At 44.0% G+C, this 19,838-nt stretch overlaps 2 protein-coding genes across 3 annotated transcripts in view; both read right to left on the bottom strand.

Moving 5' to 3' along the window:
- The window catches only part of LOC115189702 (TBC1 domain family member 15), a 64,013-nt gene extending 51,925 nt beyond the window's left edge, over positions 1 to 12,088 (bottom strand). For both annotated transcript variants that reach the window (XR_003876977.1, XM_029748242.1), the window contains exons 1-5: positions 11,969 to 12,088; positions 11,216 to 11,314; positions 11,053 to 11,124; positions 7,056 to 7,218; positions 5,723 to 5,948 (exon numbers count right to left, since the gene is read on the bottom strand). Coding sequence is in view for 1 of the 2 variants with exons in the window: in XM_029748242.1 (XP_029604102.1) it covers positions 5,723 to 5,948; positions 7,056 to 7,218; positions 11,053 to 11,124; positions 11,216 to 11,314; positions 11,969 to 11,992 (584 nt within the window). In the remaining variant the exon portion in view is untranslated. The remainder of the gene's footprint in view (positions 1 to 5,722; positions 5,949 to 7,055; positions 7,219 to 11,052; positions 11,125 to 11,215; positions 11,315 to 11,968) is intronic.
- Positions 12,089 to 17,069: 4,981 nt separating this feature from the next.
- Positions 17,070 to 18,669, bottom strand: LOC115189710 (uncharacterized). The gene is made up of 2 exons (XM_029748254.1): positions 18,642 to 18,669; positions 17,070 to 18,029 (listed from the first exon to the last, which is right to left on the bottom strand). The coding sequence occupies exon 2, from the start codon at positions 18,001 to 18,003 to the stop codon at positions 17,158 to 17,160; it is 846 nt and encodes a 281-aa protein (XP_029604114.1). The 5' UTR covers positions 18,004 to 18,029; positions 18,642 to 18,669; the 3' UTR covers positions 17,070 to 17,157.
- Positions 18,670 to 19,838: the final 1,169 nt, after the last annotated feature.

Below are 19,838 nucleotides of genomic sequence, written 5' to 3'. Positions count from 1 at the left end.
AGGTTCACCTTCCAACAGGACAACGCCCCTAAGCCCACAACCGAGACAACGCAGGAGGGGCTTCGGGACAAGTCTCTGAATGTCCTTGAATGGCCCAGCCAGAGCCCGAACTTGAACCCGATCGAACATCTCTGGAGAGACCTGAAAATAGCTGTGCAGCAACGCTTCCCATCCAACCTGACAGAGCTTGAGAGGATCTGCAGAGAAGAATGGGAGAAACTCCCCAAATACAGTTGTGCCAAGTTTGTAGCGTCATACCCAAGAAGACTCAAGGCTGTAATCGCTGCCTTAGGTGCTTCAACAAAGTACTGTGTAAAGGGTCTAAATACTTATGTAAATTATATTTTTAATACATTTGGAAAAAAAAGTCTAAAAAGAGTTTTTGCTTTGTCATTATTGGGTATTGTGATGTCATTATGGGGTATTGTGATGTCATTACGGGGTATTGTGTGTAGACTGATGAGGGAGAGAAAAAAAAAGTGAATCCATATTAGAATAAGGCTGTAATGTAACAAAATGTGGAAAAAGTCAAGGGGTCTGAATACTTTACGAATGCACTGTACGTATATTATCACAATACTAACTGGATACAGTCACAGTTGATGAGTTAATTATACAGGGTGCCGAGCTGATGACGTGAAACACAACAATACTACATCTTCTAGTAGCCTACAGACAACGAAGAACAAGGGCCCTTCCTGCCATCCAGGACCTGTATACCAGGCGGTGTCAGAGGAAGGCCACCCAAGTTGTAGACTGTTCTCTCTGCTACCACACGGCAAACGGTACCAATGTCTGGAAGCAACAGGACTGAACAGCTTCTATCCCCAAACCATAAAACTGCTAAACAAGACTCACACACAATGGACTCTACCCACATGCTCACACACACAGCTCAAACCCCAACACACATAACATGCACACACACGCATACTGACCCCCCCCCCCCCCACACACACACACACGCATACTGACCCCACACACACACACACACCTCACCACATATGCTGATACCGTCTATTATCTATCATTTTACCCCTACCTATATGTACATATCTACCTCAATTACCTCGTACCCCTGCACATCAACTCAGTACTGGTACTTCCTGTATATAGTCATGTTATTACCTCATACCCCATCACATTGACGCAGTACTGGTACTTCCTGTATATAGCCATGTTATTACCTCATACCCCAGCTCATCAACTCAGTACTGGTACTCCCTGTATATAGTCATGTTACTACCTCATACCCCTCTACATCAACTCAGTACTGGTACTCCCTGTATATAGCCATGTTATTACCTCATACCCCAGCACATTGACTCAGTACTGGTACTTCCTGTATATAGCCATGGTATTACCTCATACCCCAGCACATTGACTCAGTACTGGTACTCCCTGTATATAGCCATGTTATTACCTCATACCCCAGCACATCAACTCAGTACTGGTACTTCCTGTATATAGTCATGTTATTACCTGGTACTTCCTGTATATAGTCATGTTATTACCTCATACCCCAGCACATCAACTCAGTACTGGTACTTCCTGTATATAGTCATGTTATTACCTCATACCCCAGCACATCAACTCAGTACTGGTACTCCCTGTATATAGCCATGTTATTACCTCATACCCCAGCACATCAACTCAGTACTGGTACTTCCTGTATATAGTCATGTTATTACCTGGTACTTCCTGTATATAGCCATGTTATTACCTCATACCCCAGCACATTGACTCAGTACTGGTACTTCCTGTATATAGCCATGTTATTACCTCATACCCCAGCACATTGACTCAGTACTGGTACTTCCTGTATATAGCCATGTTATTACCTCATACCCCAGCACATTGACTCAGTACTGGTACTCCCTGTATATAGCCATGTTATTACCTCATACCCCAGAACATTGACTCAGTACTGGTACTTCCTGTATATAGTCATGTTATTACCTCATACCCCAGCACATTGACTCAGTACTGGTACTCCCTGTATATAGCCATGTTATTTTTACTCACTGTGTATTTATGCCTCGTGTCACGTTCTAAATGTTTTCAATTTAACTCCGTGTTATTGGTAAAGGGCCCGTCAGGAAGCATTTCACTGTTAGTCTACACCTGTTGTTTACGAAGCATGTGACAAATAACATTTGATGTGATGAAGTACTACAAATGCTTTTCAAAACTGGTTGAACGGCCATTTTTACCCTGTAGGGACCTGCAACAAGTAGGATAAATTACACTTGCCGACAATTACTTGCCTCCAACCAAATTAATTACAATTTTGAATAATTTGGTCCAGCCCATTTTTTTTGTTGGAAGTGAAAAATCTTAATTAAAATAAAATACAGATATTTTTTATTTAACTAGGCAAGTCAGTTAAGAACAAGTTTTTTTTGTTTTTTACAATGACGGCCTACCCCGGCCAAACACGGACGACGCTGGGCCAATTGTGTGCCACCCTATGGGACTCCAAATCACAGCTGGATGTTATACAACCTGGATTTCGAACCAGGGAATGTAGTGACGCCTCTTGCACTGAGATGCAGTACCTTAGACCGCTGCGCCGTTCGGGAGCCCCGAATTTCAGTTTAGTTCACATTTTTTGGGGTCCTGTGCCAGTTGTAAATCAAACAAATAAACGTGTGAACACCATTAGATTTGTGAATTTTGACATATGTTAGAAGAAATAGTGAATTGTGTAATGATATTAATATATTTGACTGCAACTGAATGGACTGACTTCCATAGACCCTGAAGCCCTCTAGTGGTGAATATAGGAATTACACTGACACCCACTTAATTTACCATCATACGCAAGGAAACAGTTTAACCTCTCTTTCTGGCCATTATATCTGCTAACAAAAGATGCAGAGAGGAACCTACAGGGGGATAGCAGCAGAGAGGCACCTACAGGGGGGATAGCAGCAGAGAGGAACCTACAGGGGGGATAGCAGCAGAGAGGCACCTACAGGGGGGATAGCAGCAGAGAGGAACCTACAGGGGGGATAGCAGCAGAGAGGCACCTACAGGGGGATAGCAGCAGAGAGGCACCTACAGGGGGATAACAGCAGAGAGGAACCTACAGGGGGATAACAGCAGAGAGGCACCTACAGGGGGATAGCAGCAGAGAAGAACCTACAGGGGGATAGCAGCAGAGAGGCACCTACAGGGGGGATAGCAGCAGAGAGGAACCTACAGGGGGGATAGCAGCAGAGAGGAACCTACAGGGGGATAACAGCAGAGAGGCACCTACAGGGGGATAGCAGCAGAGAAGAACCTACAGGGGGATAGCAGCAGAGAGGCACCTACAGGGGGATAGCAGCAGAGAAGAACCTACAGGGGGATAGCAGCAGAGAGGAACCTACAGGGGGGATAGCAGCAGAGAGGAACCTACAGGGGGGATAGCAGCAGAGAGGAACCTACAGGGGGATAGCAGCAGAGAGGAACCTACAGGGGGGATAGCAGCAGAGAGGCACCTACAGGGGGGATAGCAGCAGAGAGGCACCTACAGGGGGGATAGCAGCAGAGAGGCACCTACAGGGGGGATAGCAGCAGAGAGGAACCTACAGGGGGGATAGCAGCAGAGAGGAACCTACAGGGGGATAGCAGCAGAGAGGAACCTACAGGGGGGATAGCAGCAGAGAGGAACCTACAGGGGGATAGCAGCAGAGAGGAACCTACAGGGGGATAGCAGCAGAGAGGAACCTACAGGGGGATAGCAGCAGAGAGGAACCTACAGGGGGATAGCAGCAGAGAGGAACCTACAGGGGGATAGCAGCAGAGAGGAACCTACAGGGGGATAGCAGCAGAGAGGAACCTACAGGGGGGATAGCAGCAGAGAGGAACCTACAGGGGGGATAGCAGCAGAGAGGAACCTACAGGGGGGATAGCAGCAGAGAGGAACCTACAGGGGGATAGCAGCAGAGAGGAACCTACAGGGGGGATAGCAGCAGAGAGGAACCTACAGGGGGATAGCAGCAGAGAGGAACCTACAGGGGGATAGCAGCAGAGAGGAACCTACAGGGGGATAACAGTTACTTCTCCAATGAATGTATTCTGCCTTCTTCAGAGTTAACCATGTACCTGGTGTGACTGTCCGTGATAAACATGAGACTTGAGATCCCCCTCTAGCCTCTCCCCCGGACACAGCATGCGTGTTTTTAGCTTTATCTTTCTCTCTACGTTGCTGGAAAAGGTAAGCCCTAAAGTAAGCATTTCAATGCTAGTCTAAAGCTGCCTGTTGTTTATGAAAGCATGTGACAAATAAAAATGCATTCAATTTTTCTGTTTTTAACTGAACCTGGCAGAGTGGAAGCGGAACAGAAACCACTTTCAGGATGTGTACCAAATGGCACCCTATTCCCTATGTAGTGCACTACTTTCTACCAAGGCTCATAGGACTCTGGTCAAAAGTAGTGCACTATATAGGGAATAGGGTACCATTTGGGACACAACCTCAGTTTCAAGGCCTCTTCCCATGCGGCCACAGAACTAACCAGAGCACCTGGTGTGTGGGCGCCGGGTCACTGTATTTTTACAGCAGGACAGGCTACATCTGGCTGGGGGGGGGGGGGGGGGTCATACTATCATACAAGCAATCATCTCCAGCACTGGGAAAGACTTGACTTTCAATTGTAGAGCGCGGTGTGTTCTAGAGTGTGTCTGTCCAGGGCGTGACAGCTCTGCTCTGTCCACTAGTGACTGTCTGTATAAACGGTAATTGTGTTCACCGTGGGACTGGGCTTGGGCCTTGGCTGACATAGGATAGTGGCCCTTTGAGGAACACAAAGATCCCCACATACCCAGTGTTACCAGTGGCAATACATACAACACTATTCCCTGGCTTTTCATTGCTAAAGTCAAACCACATTTTTTTTTTTACATTTGAATGAAGTGGAATGCATGGAATAAGTTGTATTAGACTCCCTCGCCTAGCCCCACTGCCTCGACTAGCCCCACTCCCTCGCCTAGCCCCACTGCCTCGCCGAGCCCCACTGCCTCGCCGAGCCCCACTCCCTCGCCGAGCCCCACTCCCTCGCCGAGCCCCACTCCCTCGCCGAGCCCCACTCCCTCAGTTCTGTCTTTGAGAGACTAAGTTGAGTGTGTTTATGTCTTCTGTCAGCAGCATGTATATTTACTGTCTGGTCTACGTACTGTGTCAGCAGCATGTATATTTACTGTCTGGTCTACGTACTGTGTCAGCAGCATGTATATTTACTGTCTGGTCTACGTACTGTGTCAGCAGCATGTATATTTACTGTCTGGTCTACGTACTGTGTCAGCAGCATGTATATTTACTGTCTGGTCTACGTACTGTGTCAGCAGCATGTATATTTACTGTCTGGTCTACGTACTGTGTCAGCAGCATGTATATTTACTGTCTGGTCTACGTACTGTGTCAGCAGCATGTATATTTACTGTCTGGTCTACGTACTGTGTCAGCAGCATGTATATTACTGTCTGGTCTACGTACTGTGTCAGCAGCATGTATATTTACTGTCTGGTCTACGTACTGTGTCAGCAGCATGTATATTTACTGTCTGGTCTACGTACTGTGTCAGCAGCATGTATATTTACTGTCTGGTCTACGTACTGTGTCAGCAGCATGTATATTTACTGTCTGGTCTACGTACTGTGTCAGCAGCATGTATATTTACTGTCTGGTCTACGTACTGTGTCAGCAGCATGTATATTTACTGTCTGGTCTACGTACTCTGTCAGCAGCATGTACTTCCTGAGACAGTCCAGGAAGCCTTCACTACCTCCCTGGTGAAAGTGCAGGGCAGGCAGCTCAACCCCCATGTTGCGGTCTCTGAGGGTGAACACCAGGTAGGACCAGCCCTCCTCCTTCACCCTGACTGAGGCCAGGTCACTGAGACGGAAGAACAGCCGGGAACCCTTACTCTTCTCTGGGATGGGAGCGGGTTTAGGAGGAGCACCTGGAGAGAGAGGTTTAGATACAGGATATACACAGACATAGAAACACAATGAGGAGAGGGAGGGAGAGAGAGAGAGAGAGAGATGGAGGGGGGTTTAGATACACAACACTGCGCATGTACTCACACACAGAAGAGACACACAAATTAGAGTATGTGTGTGTATTCTCTCTAAGGTATTTCCTAATGCAGAGAGACAAGCAGCACAACGTTCATGCCACACTTCATCTATAGTTGTATAGATCCATGTGTAATGCTTTTTAATTTGACTCGCTTGACATTTAAATGTCTGCAGAGCAGGAAGTAGCAGGAGGCCTGATTAATCCCCCAGCGGCCTGCTGGAGAAGATTGATCGTACTGTGGGAAAACTGAAGCAATTAGTCTCCTCTCCTCCAACCAACTTAATCAGGGTCGCTCCACTAAAGCAGCTTCTGGACGTGAAGAGGAGAGGTGATTTGGAATTCCAGCCAGAGAGGAGGGAGGGAGAGAGAGAAATATATATACACACACATAAATATATATACATGAGAGAGCGCTGCACGCTTAACCTTGTTTAGTCTTGCCAGGAAGAACCACAGAACGGCAAGGCCAAGAACAACAATTATGTTGCATTGTGGTTCCAGTACTAGACTTGACAGTTGAAAGAAACCAGACATTTTTCATTGCAGTAGGCTACAGGTAATGACAATATATCAGCTGGACAGGTAATGAATAGTGACATTTTGGCTGTCCATAGAGGAAGCATGATGATGCTAAATCATTGATATGTTCTCCATTACTTTCCCTGACTAAATAAAAGGTCAAATAAATGGCCATTCTACTGTGGCCTACCGGGACCTAATGGGGCCTAATGTGTCCTGCTCTGTTCTAGGGTGTTCTGCTGTGTTCTAGGGTGTTCTGCTGTGTTCTAGGGTGTTCTGCTGTGTTCTAGGGTGTTCTGCTGTGTTCTAGGGTGTTCTGCTGTGTTCTAGGGTGTTCTGCTCTGTTCTAGGGTGTTCTGCTCTGTTCTAGGGTGTTCTGCTCTGTTCTAGGGTGTTCTGCTCTGTTCTAGGGTGTTCTGCTCTGTTCTAGGGTGTTCTGCTCTGTTCTAGGGTGTTCTCTTCCACTCACCTTCTCCACTGTTGCTGGGTTTCTTCCTGAACTGAACAGTGTGAACCATGTCCCACTCTGTCTCACAGCTCAGCTGGTGCTCCACCTGCCTGGGAGGCTTGTCTCCTGGGTTTTGGCTTGTACCCTGGTGCCGCTGGCCCCATTCAAACACGGAACTAGACTCCTGGGAGAGAGAATACAGGTATACTCAGACTCACCCAAATACGGTACCATCTATATACAGTACACACACACCAACCCATATACAGTACTATCTATATACAGTACACACACCTACCCATATACACTACTGTTCAAAAGTTTGGGGTCACTTAGAAATGTCCTTGTTTTCCATGAAAACATACATGAAATTAGTTGCAAAATGAATAGGAAATATAGTCAAGACATTGACAAGGTTATAAATAATGATTTTTAATTGAAATAATAATTGTGTCCTTCAAACTTTGCTTTTGTCAAAGAATCCTCCATTTGCAGAAATTACAGCCTTGCAGACCTTTGGCATTTTAGTTGTCAATTTGTTGAGGTAATCTGAAGAGATTTCACCCCATGCTTCCTGAAGCACCTCCCACACGTTGGATTGGCTTGATGGGCACTTCTTACGTACCATACGGTCAAGCTGCTCCCACAACAGCTCAATAGGGTTGAGATCCGGTGGCTGTGCTGGCCACTCCATTATAGACAGAATACCAGCTGACTGCTTCTTCCCTAAATAGTTCTTGCATAGTTTGGAGCTGTGCTTTGGGCCATTGTCCTGTTGTAGGAGGAAATTGGCTCCAATTAAGCGCCGTCCACAGGGTATGGCATTGCGATGCAAAATGGAGTGATATCCTTCCTTCTTCAAGATCCCTTTTACCCTGTACAAATCTCCCACTTTACCACCACCAAAGCACCCCCAGACCATCACAAACTGAAATGGTCCACACACACAGACAGCGTGGTGAAGAAGGCGCAACAGCGCCTCTTCAATCTCAAACTTTTACAGACGCAAAATCGAGAGCATCTGTCGGGCTGTATCACCGCCTGGTACGGCATCTGCTCCGCACAGAACCATAAGGCTCTCCAGAGGGTAGTGAGGTCTTCACAACGCATCACCGGGGGCAAACTACCTGCCCTCCAGGACACCTACAGCACCCGATGTCACAGGAAGAACAAAAAGATCATCAAGGACAACAACCACTCGAGCCACTGCCTGTTCACCCCGCTTCCATCCAGAAGGCGAGGTCAGTACAGGTGCATCAAAGCTGGGACCGAGAGACTGAAAAACAGCTTCTATCTCAAGGCCATCAGACTGTTAAAACAGCCATCACTAACATTGAGTGGCTGCTGCCAACATACTGACTCACTCTTTAGCCACTAATAATAAAAAATTGGATGTAATAAATGTATCACTAGTGACTTTAAGCAATGCCACTTTATATAATGTTTACATTACCCTACACTACTCATCTCATATGTATATACTGTACTCTATACTATCTACTGCATCTTGCCTATGCCGTTCGGCCATCGCTCATCCATATATATTTATATGTACATATTCTTATTCATTCCTTTACATTTGTGTGTATAAGGTAGTTGTTGTGAAATTGTTATATTACTTGTTAGATATTACTGCACGGTCGGAACTAGAAGCATTTTGCTACACTCGCATTAACATCTGCTAACCATGTGTATGTGACAAAGAAAATTTTATTTGATTGCCTCCACCATGCTTGACAGATGGCGTCAAGCACTCCTCCATCTTTTCTGCGTTTCATGAATGTTCTTCTTTGTGAACTGAACACCTCAAACTCAGATTCGTCTGTCCATAACCCTTTTTTTCCAAATCTTCCTCTGGCCAGTGTCTGTTCTTTTGCCCATCTCAAACTTTCCTTTTTAATTGGCCAGTCTGAGATATGGCTTTTTCTTTGCAACTCTGCCCCTAGAAGGCCAGCATCCTGGAGTCGCCTCTTCACTGTTGACGTTGAGACTGGTGTTTTGCACGTTCTATTTAATGAAGCTGCCAGTTGAGGACATGTGAGGCGTTTGTTTCTCAAACTAGACAAAAATGTAATTGCCCTTTAGCTCAGTTGTGTGCACCGGGGCCTCCCACTCCTCTTTCTATTCTGGTTAGAACCAGTATGTGCTGTTCTGTGAAAAGGGTTTTCTAATGATCAATTAGCCTTTTAAAACGATAAACTTGGATTAGCTAACACAACGTGCCATTGGAACCCAGGAGTGATGGTTGCTGATAATGGCCTCTGTACGGCCATGTAGATATTCCATTAAAAAAAAATCTGCAGTTTTTCAAAATGTCTAAGTACAACATTTTGGGGTCACTATCTATATACAGTACACACACACATACCCCTATATACAGTACTATCTATATACAGTACATAGTTCTGGCTGGCTGACTGGGTAGGTAGTGGTACAGATAATTACAGCAAAGGCTGGAAATACTATGAGAGAGGCTATTCAAATTAAACCGGTTTTGACATAGAAAGAGAATAGGGGATGTTTTTTTTCTCCACAGAGAACCTAACTGACAGACATCTGTCCTGAGTGGCTGATAGAGAGACGAGAGTTAGTTTCTATGAAGAGATGAGCTAGCTATGTGTTTTCATCACGACCGGGATGAACCATTTTAGATTCAGGAATCAGGATATACTTCTGGGCTTTGGTTTCCTGTTGCATCTCTGCTCTCAGGGTTTTTATTTCAGTCAGAGATCACTAGAACATCTTTATTCTAGTGCAGCAGAGAAACAGACAGGAAACATGAAGCGATGCTGCTGTCACATGACCAAGGTGATTGGAGCCAGACTGTGGTTTGACAGTCATCATCAAGCTCTCAAGACAACTGATGTGTCACCATGGATACAGCCAAGCCAATATATAAAATGTGGAGTGTTGTCATCATAATTCTGACTAATGTTCCCATTAAGCTGCGCGGACACCGCGCAGAAGAAATATCAGCCCGCGCAGAGAAGCACGAGATTGAACTTCATAGAGTTTTCCCCCCTTTAGTTAACACTATCAACGTGTCCCTTTACTGTGGGAATTGTGATCGAATCAATGCGTTATTAGCCACTTTCAACGCAACATACCGAAACAAAACGAATTGTGAAAGACTTAGTAGGCAAAACTAACTATGCAAGAGATTTTCTTTTGTAGGCAGAACACATCGGTGTATGATTATTGTGTTGACAGGCACCACTCAGCCCGTACTCTACACAGACCGGAGGCATAACCAATCAGAGCTGCAGTAGGCCTATATAAACTGGGTGGTTCAAGCCCTGAATGCTGATTGGCTGACAGCCGTGGTATATCAGGCCGTATACCACGGGTATGACAAAACATTTAGTTTTACTGTTCTAATTGCGTTGGTATTAGCCCAGTTATAGATAATCTGTAGTCAGCAATAGGGGAGTGATTGCTTCCTACAAGACCATAAAACATGTACATTTCTATACATCTTTGAAACATGAGTCAGGTAAAGAGCTAATTTTGTCTTAAAGGGGCAGTTTTATTATTTTGAGACAGGCTTGAATAAGCTAAGTATCCAATAGGCAGAGGGGAGTATAATTTCTCTGATTCTCTGTAATAATGTCAGAATAATCATGCATTTTATCTTGTAAAGTGGTTTCTTGCATCAAACAACATTTCCAGTCACCACCTTGTCTGAAGGACAAGTGGATAAAACAGGATCATGTCAAGACCTGCATGTTGTTTTTTCAAAAGTCTCATGGAATGTAGGTCTACATTGAACACCACACATTGGCTGCTACTGTAGGCTGAATGATAGAACAGCTATTTCCATGTTAAACAAATTGCACTGTCTGTATTATCAGCACCAGCCAACAGTTGTGGCCAAGCCAATTAGCAGTGTTACTATATACCAGTAAGATTGCTAAGAGTCTAATCTTGTTAGTATTTTAATATATGTACATGTGTACACTTTTTATGATGACCTGAAACATGGAATATTAAATCTAAAGATATGCAAATAAAGTCTAACCTTGGCAGCACACAGCATGGCAGAGTGGTCAACATCTTCCATGGGTTTATATTCCAGCACTATGTCTCCATCCTGGTAGAAATGAGGAGAACGAATGTTCAGTCTGATCTGTGGACATTATAACAGGAAAGGATACATCTCATTGTGTTGCATATTGACATACCTGGTCCAGGACACGCAGGGATCCTGAAGTGAGAGAATCCTGCTCCTCACTCCTTTCTGGGTTGGTGTGTATAAAAACTCCATCATGCTCATATAGAACCTGAGAGAGAAAGAGGGAAACACATTCAGAGATGAATACAACTCATGTTATGTTGTTGTTGGAGACTTGGTAAACAAATAGGCCTAATGTACCTAGCTAGCTGGCTAACTTCATCCAAATCAAGTGCCGTTTGCATGTAACAATGTAATGGGATACATTTGCTGTATTGTTTACAATTTTGCTGGCGGCTCTTTGAACATTGACCAATTTAACATTCTGTCACCGTTCTACCTTATCAGGAATGTGATGTGGCTAGCTAGGTAGCTGGCTCGACCAACTTCCTGACAACTTTTAAACTGTTGTGCATGTTTGTTTTGGTGGTTGCTAGTAACGTTACAAGTTAGCTCAACTTGTCACTATGAAAGTTAACAACACGAGCCTGTTGGTGTTCTGGAAGTCGACAGTTTCACAGTTTTACAAGTAACTTCTTATGACCGCAAACCACTTCGACCTGAATCTGCCAACTGGACAGGCAACTTCTACTGGCTAACGTTGGTTGTCAAGTGTCGCCCAGGGCTTTTTCAACTTCTAGCCAACTGATTTCGGTTAAACTATTTACAAAACCTCACAGACAACATGATCCGTTGACAATGCGAACAAAACAAAGTATATAAAACTTTTTTTTTAAATGCCAGAAATGTGTTTTCTCAGCACCTTGAATCCCGCTGAAGTCGCCATGTCGCCTGTCTCAGCTGACGACGACGTAGTGGGACAGGTCACGTGTTTCCAGTAGAACACGTAACTAAAGACTCACCAAGTTGCTGAATCCCTTTTTACGTTCTTTTTTATTTCACCTTTATTTAACCAGGTAGGCCAGTTGAGAACAAGTTCTCCTTTACAACTGCGACCTGGCCAACATAAAGCAAAGCAGTTCAACAACATACAACAACACAGAGTTACACATGGAGTAAAACAAACATACAGTCAATAATACAGTAGGGAAAAAAGTATATATGATATTTTACACATTCATTGTAAACCAACGACGCAATTAACGAGATCATTGACATAGTTGAGTATATCTCGCATACAACAGCTATTATTAATTGAACTGTTTATTGTTCAAGCTTCCACTTCCGTAAACATCCGCCAGGGAACATTAGCGTTAACAGGGGTGTAGTCATTATCCCGATTCTGTTGTCAAACGTTTCGTAAACAGAACGAAACGGGGAGGGACCTACCTTAATCTGTCACATAGAATCTCTCGCTTTTTTCCAACTGTTTTGACTAATGATTACACCCAGCCGTAAGAAGTGGTGGCACCTTTGGACTTTGTCATAGGATGTTGTTTAACGTTTCATTTAGGGCTATTATTCCAGACAAAGGGTGAAAAGCCCTGTACATATTCAGGCAAATCATCAAATCAAATTGTATTTGTCACATGTACCGAATATAACAGGTTCACCTTACAGTGAAATGCTTACTTACAAGCCCTTAACAAACAATAAAGTTTTATGAAAAATAAGTGTTAAGAATTACTTACTAAAATAAACTGAAGTAAAAAATAAAAAAATAAAAAGAAGAAAATAGAAAAATAACAAATAATTAAAGAGCAACAATAAAATAACTGTAGCGAGTCAAAGACTGGTGTCATACCTTAAGTGAGCAGGTGATTAAATAAACTCTCTCTCTTCAATTCAAAGGGCTTTATTGGCATGGGAAACATGTTTACATTGCAGAAGCAAGTGAAATAGATAATAATCAAAAGTGAAATAGACAATAATAAACAACAAAAGTTGAAAAGGAATAGAGACATTTCAAATGTCATATTATGGCTATGTGCAGTGTTGTAACGATGTGCAAATAGTTAAAGTACAAAAGGGAAAATAAATAAGCATAAATATAGGTTGTATTTACAATGGTGTTTGTTCTTCACCGGTTGCCTTTTTCTTGTGGCAACAGGTCACAAATCTTGTTGCTGTGATTGGACAACTGTGGAACTGTATTTCCACCAATAAATATGGGAGTTTATCAAGATTGGATTGTTTTCAAATTCTTTATGGATCTGTGTAATCTGAGGGAAATATGTGTCTCTAATATGGTCATACATTTGGCAGGAGGTTAGGAAGTGCAGTTCGGTTTCCACCTCATTTTGTGGGCAGTGTGCACATAGCCTGTCTTCTCTTGAGAGGCTGGTCTGCCGATGACGGCCTCTCTCAATAGCAAGGCTATGCTCACTGAGTCTGTGCATAGTCAAAGCCTTCCTTCATCTTGGGTCAGTCACAGTGGTCAGGTATTCTGCCACTGTGTACTCTCTGTTTAGGGCCAAATAGCGTTATAGTTTTCTCCGTTTTTTCTTGATTGGTGAGCGGACCCCAGACCTCACAACCATAAAGGGCAATGGGTTCTATAACCGATTCAAGTATTTTTTGCCAGATCCGAATTGGGATTTCAAATGTGATGTTCCTTTTGATGGCATAGAAGGTCCTTCTTGCCTTGTCTCTCAGATCGTTCACAGTTTTGAGGAAGTTACCTGTGGTGCTGATGTTTATGCCAAGGTTTGTAGATGGAATTTGTATTTGTGGTCCTGGCGACTGGACCTTTTTTGGAACACCATTATTTTTGTCTTATTTATGCTGCAATAGTTTATGTGTCGGGGGGCTAGGGTCGGTCTGTTTTTTCTGGAATATTTCTCCTGTCTTATCCGGTGTCCTGTGTGAATTTAAGCATGCTCTCTCTCTTCTTCTCTTTCTTTCTCTTCTTTCTTTCTTTCTTTCTCTCGGAGGACCTGAGCCCTGGGACCATGCCTCAGGACTACCTGGCCTGATGACTCCTTGCTGTCCCCAGTCCACCTGGTCGTGCTGCTGCTCCAGTTTCAACTGTTCTGCCTGCAGCTATGGAACCCTGACCTGTTCACCAGATGTGCTACTGTCCCAGACCTGCTGTTTTCAACTCTCTAGAGACAGTAGGAGCGGTAGAGATACTCTCAATGATCAGCTATGAAAAGCCAACTGACATTTACTCCTGAGGTGCTGACCTGTTGCAACCTCGACAACCCCTGTGATTATTATTATTTGACCCTGCTGGTCATCTATGAACATTTGAACATCTTGGCCATGTTCTGTTATAATCTCCAACCGACGCAGCCAGAAGAGGATTGGCCACCCCTCATAGCCTGGTTCCTCTCTAGGTTTCTTCCTAGGTTCTGGCCTTTCTAGGGAGTTTTTCCTAGCCACCGTGCTTCTACACCTGCATTGCTTGCTGTTTGGGGTTTTATGTCTGGGTTTCTGTACAGCACTTTGTGACATCAGCTGATGTATGAAGAGCTTAATAAATACATTTGATTGATTGGTTTACTGTCAAGGCCCAGGTCTGGCAGAATCTGTGAAGAATATCTAGGTGCTGCTGTAGGCCCTCCTTGGTTGGGGACAGAAGCACCAGATCATCAGCAAACAGTAGACATTTGACTTCAGATTCTAGTAGGGCGAGGCCGGGTGCTGCAGACTGTTCTAGTGCCCTCGCCAGTTCATTGATATATATGTTGTAGAGGGTGAGGCCGGGTGCTGCAGACTGTTCTAGTGCCCTCGCCAGTTCATTGATATATATGTTGTAGAGGGTGAGGCCGGGTGCTGCAGACTGTTCTAGTTCCCTCGCCAGTTCATTGATATGTATGTTGAAGAGGGTGAGGCCGGGTGCTGCAGACTGTTCTAGTTCCCTCGCCAGTTCATTGATATGTATGTTGAAGAGGGTGAGGCCGGGTGCTGCAGACTGTTCTAGTTCCCTCGCCAGTTCATTGATATGTATGTTGAAGAGGGTGAGGCCGGGTGCTGCAGAATGTTCTAGTGTCCTCGCCAGCTCATTAAGATATATATGTTGAAGAGGGTTGGGATCAAGCTGCATCCCTGTCTCACTCCACGGCCCTGTGGAAAGAAATGGGTGTGTTTTCTGCCAATTTTAACCGCACACTTGTTGTTTGTGTACATGGATTTTATAATGTTGTATGTTTTTCCCCCAACACCACTTTCCATAAATGTCTATAGCTGACCATCACGCCAAATTGAGTCAAAAGCTTTTTTGAAATCAACAAAGCATGAGAAGACTTTGCTTTTGTTGTGTTTTGTTTGTCAATAAGGGGGTGCATGGTGAATATGTGGCCTGTCCTACGGTAATTTGGTAAAAAGCCAATTTGACATTTGCTCAATACATTGTTTTCACTGAGGAAATGTAGGAGTCTGCTGTTAGTGATAATGCAGAGAATTTTCTCAAGGTTGCTGTTGACACATATCTCACTGTAGTTATTGGGGTCGGATTTGTCTCCACTTTTGCGGATTGGGGTGATCAGTCCTCGGTTACAAGTTTTAGGAAAGATGCCAGAGCTGAGGATGATGTTAAAGAGTTTAAGTATAGCCTAGTGAAATTTGTGGTCTGTATAATTTATAATTTAATTTAGGATACCATCAACACCACAGGCCTTTTTGGGTTGGAGGGTTTGTGTTTTGTCCTATAGTTCATTCAATGTAATTGGAGAATTCAGTGGGTTCTGGTAGTCTTTAATAGCTGACTAAAATGTTCTATTGTTCATGTATGTGTTTTTGCTGTTTGTTCTTTATTATAAACATTTTTTTTTTCAAAGTGGTTTACCCATACATCTCCATTTTGGATAGATAACTATTTGTGTTTTCCAATTTTCCCAGAAGTGGTTAGAGTCTATGGATTCTTCAATTACATTGAGCTGATTTCTGATGTGCTGTTCCTTCTTTTTCCGTAGTGTATTTCTGTATTGTTTTAGTGATTCACCATAGTGAAGGCGTAGTCTCAGGTTTTCTGGATTTCTGTGTTTTTGGTTAGATATGTTCCTCAATTCCTTTCTTGGGATTTTGCACTTTTCATCAAACCATTTGTCATTGTTGTTCATTTTCTTAGGTTGTCTGGTTGAAATGTTTCGATTTGATAGTGAAGCTATTTAGGCTTTCTACTGCCAAGTTTACACCTTCGCTATTGCAGTGAAACGTTTTTCCAGGAAGTTGTCTAAAAGGGATTGAGTTTGTTGTTGATTAATTGCTTTCTGGTAGGTTTCTACACTACTTTCCTTCCATCTATAGCATTTCTTAATAGTATGCCGTTTGTTCAGCTTGGATGCCTCATGATTAAATATTGCTCTGTTCAAGTAGAATGTGATTTTGCTTTGATCTGATAGGGGTGTCAGTGGGTTCTCTCTTTCTCCTCTCTCTTTCTAATGTAGAATTTAGTGCATCTTGTTCTCACTTAATAGCAAATTAAAGCTGGAATTGCTCCATTTACAGACCAGCTCACACATTTACCTCTTCTGGCTCCTGTAAGACCTCTGTCTTCACAGAAGAGAGAGAGAAGCGGGAGAAATAGTGTGTGAGAGAGAGAGAGCGAGAGAGAGAAGGAGAAGGAGTCTCTGGGATGGATGAGGCTAATATTTCAGGAGAGACAGAAGGATAAGGAGTCTCTGGGATGGATGAGGCTAATATTTCAGGAGAGACAGAAAGAGAAGGAGTCTCTGGGATGGCCCCTGGATGAGTCTGAAGGGAAGTGTGTATCACTTTCTCATAAACTGTTCAAACTCACCACTCAGTCTGTTCCCACTGGAGGCTATAGCAGTCAGTAATAATGCTCGAAGTTCAAGTACACACACTCCGTGAAGAACTGCTTGGTCTCTGGTTCACTCAACCACAAACATGATGATGACTCCCACAGTTAGACAGAGTATGAGTGCAGTTTGGTATATGGCAAAAAATGAATACTCTCCCCATGGTGCCCTCCTACTCACGCACGGACACGCACGAGCACAAATATATACACACACACCGACTAACGTCTTTAAAAACACAGGTCACTGTTTTCATGAGGTTATTGATGTCATTCTGTAAAAAGTGTCAGTGAACTTCTCCAGGAAACGTGGCCATTAGTTTTCCTGGTGTGATGTCACCACCTTGGTCTGTGTTCACGGTTCCCATTAGTTTTCCTGGTGTGATGTCACCACCTTGGTCTGTGTTCACGGTTCCCAGTAGTTTTCCTGGTGTGATGTCACCACCTTGGTCTGTGTTCACGGTTCCCAGTAGTTTTCCTGGTGTGATGTCACCACCTTGGTCTATGTTCATGGTTCCCATTAGTTTTCCTGGTGTGATGTCACCACCTTGGTCTGTGTTCACGGTTCCCAGTAGTTTTCCTGGTGTGATGTCACCACCTTGGTCTGTGTTCACGGTTCCCAGTAGTTTTCCTGGTGTGATGTCACCACCTTGGTCTCTGTTCACGGTTACCATTAGTTTTCCTGGTGTGATGTCACCACCTTGGTCTGTGTTGACGGTTCCCATTAGTTTTCCTGGTGTGATGTCACCACCTTGGTCTATGTTCATGGTTCCCATTAGTTTTCCTGGTGTGATGTCACCACCTTGGTCTGTGTTCACGGTTACCAGTAGTTTTCCTGGTGTGATGTCACCACCTTGGTCTATGTTCACGGTTCCCATTAGTTTTCCTGGTGTGATGTCACCACCTTGGTCTGTGTTCACGGTTACCAGTAGTTTTCCTGGTGTGATGTCACCACCTTGGTCTGTGTTCACGGTTACCATTAGTTTTCCTGGTGTGATGTCACCACCTTGGTCTGTGTTCACGGTTACCATTAGTTTTCCTGGTGTGATGTCACCACCTTGGTCTCTGTTCACGGTTACCATTAGTTTTCCTGGTGTGATGTCACCACCTTGGTCTCTGTTCACGGTTCCCATTAGTTTTCCTGGTGTGATGTCACCACCTTGGTCTGTGTTCACGGTTCCCAGTAGTTTTCCTGGTGTGATGTCACCACCTTGGTCTATGTTCATGGTTCCCATTAGTTTTCCTGGTGTGATGTCACCACCTTGGTCTGTGTTCACGGTTCCCAGTAGTTTTCCTGGTGTGATGTCACCACCTTGGTCTATGTTCATGGTTCCCATTAGTTTTCCTGGTGTGATGTCACCACCTTGGTCTGTGTTCACGGTTCCCAGTAGTTTTCCTGGTGTGATGTCACCACCTTGGTCTATGTTCATGGTTCCCATTAGTTTTCCTGGTGTGATGTCACCACCTTGGTCTATGTTCATGGTTCCCATTAGTTTTCCTGGTGTGATGTCACCACCTTGGTCTATGTTCATGGTTCCCATTAGTTTTCCTGGTGTGATGTCACCACCTTGGTCTATGTTCATGGTTCCCATTAGTTTTCCTGGTGTGATGTCACCACCTTGGTCTATGTTCATGGTTCCCATTAGTTTTCCTGGTGTGATGTCACCACCTTGGTCTATGTTCATGGTTCCCAGTAGTTTTCCTGGTGTGATGTCACCACCTTGGTCTATGTTCACGGTTCCCAGTAGTTTTCCTGGTGTGATGTCACCACCTAGTGGTCTTATGTATTATTGGCTTCTAACATGTACAGCAAGAGGAGGATGTATTTTATTGTCATGAATGTTGCCCTAGAGGCAGCCTGCAGAGTGGTCGCTAGCTGGCACAACCACAAAGTCATAAAATATCAATTTTAACCTAACCTTAACCACACTGCTAACCCTAATGACTAATCCCAAACTTAAAAGAAGACCAAAAAGCAAATGTTTGTTTTCATGAATTTTTACAATATAGCCTATTTTTACTTTGCAGCTGGCCCATCGAATGAAAATCACGCAGTTCTGCCTCCAGGGCAAGATTAATGACAATAAACGTCAACCTGCGAGGAGGATGGGCCTCCTCCCGTCTGAGGGAGAATCTCAAACGTCCTCTCTCTCCTCCTCTCCTTCTCAAAACACATTGCGAAAAAGCTAGAGGTTCTTCCCCTCTGATCTACTCCTCCAATGGGTTTTGAGAAGGAGCCGAGGAGATATTAAGTTTCTCCCTGACACTTGTTCCTCTCAAGGTTTCTTCCTTCTAAGGAGATGTTTACTTGTCACTATACTGCTGCTTGCATAGGGATCTAGGCCGGCTTACGGTAAAAGCACTTTGTGACTGATGATATAGAAAGGGATTTATGGATGGAATTTGATTTGTAACCCAATCTCTGTATATATAGGGCTGCCTCTAACCCAATCTCTGTATATATAGGGCTTCCTCTAACCCAATCTCTGTATATATAGGGCTGCCTCTAACCCAATCTCTGTATATATAGGGCTGCCTCTAACCCAATCTCTGTATATATAGGGCTGCCTCTAACCCAATCTCTGTATATATAGGGCTGCCTCTAACCCAATCTCTGTATATATAGGGCTGCCTCTAACCCAATCTCTGTATATATAGGGCTGCCTCTAACCCAATCTCTGTATATATAGGGCTGCCACTAACCCAATCTCTGTATATATAGGGCTGCCTCTAACCCAATCTCTGTATATATAGGGCTGCCTCTAACCCAATCTCTGTATATATAGGGCTGCCTCTAACCAATCTCTGTATACAAAAAAAAATTGCCCCACCTGCTTTGCATGTTGTGCCCTCCTCAGCATCTTAAATAAGCATGCCCCACTCAAAAAATGTAGAACTTGGAATAGATATAGTCCTTGGTTCACTCCAGACCTGTCTGCCCTTGACCAGCACAAAAACATCCTGTGGC

The sequence above is a fragment of the Salmo trutta genome, unplaced genomic scaffold, assembly GCF_901001165.1.
Source record: "Salmo trutta unplaced genomic scaffold, fSalTru1.1, whole genome shotgun sequence".
In the NCBI taxonomy this organism is placed as follows: domain Eukaryota; kingdom Metazoa; phylum Chordata; class Actinopteri; order Salmoniformes; family Salmonidae; genus Salmo; species Salmo trutta.
Note: the sequence above shows the minus strand (reverse complement) of the source record. Positions and strands in the feature narration are given on the sequence as shown.

What these genes read in the sequence shown, in the direction of transcription:
- LOC115189710 (XM_029748254.1), bottom strand. Translation starts at nt 18,003, where the DNA reads ATGGGAACCGTGAACAGAGACCAAGGTGGTGACATCACACCAGGAAAA.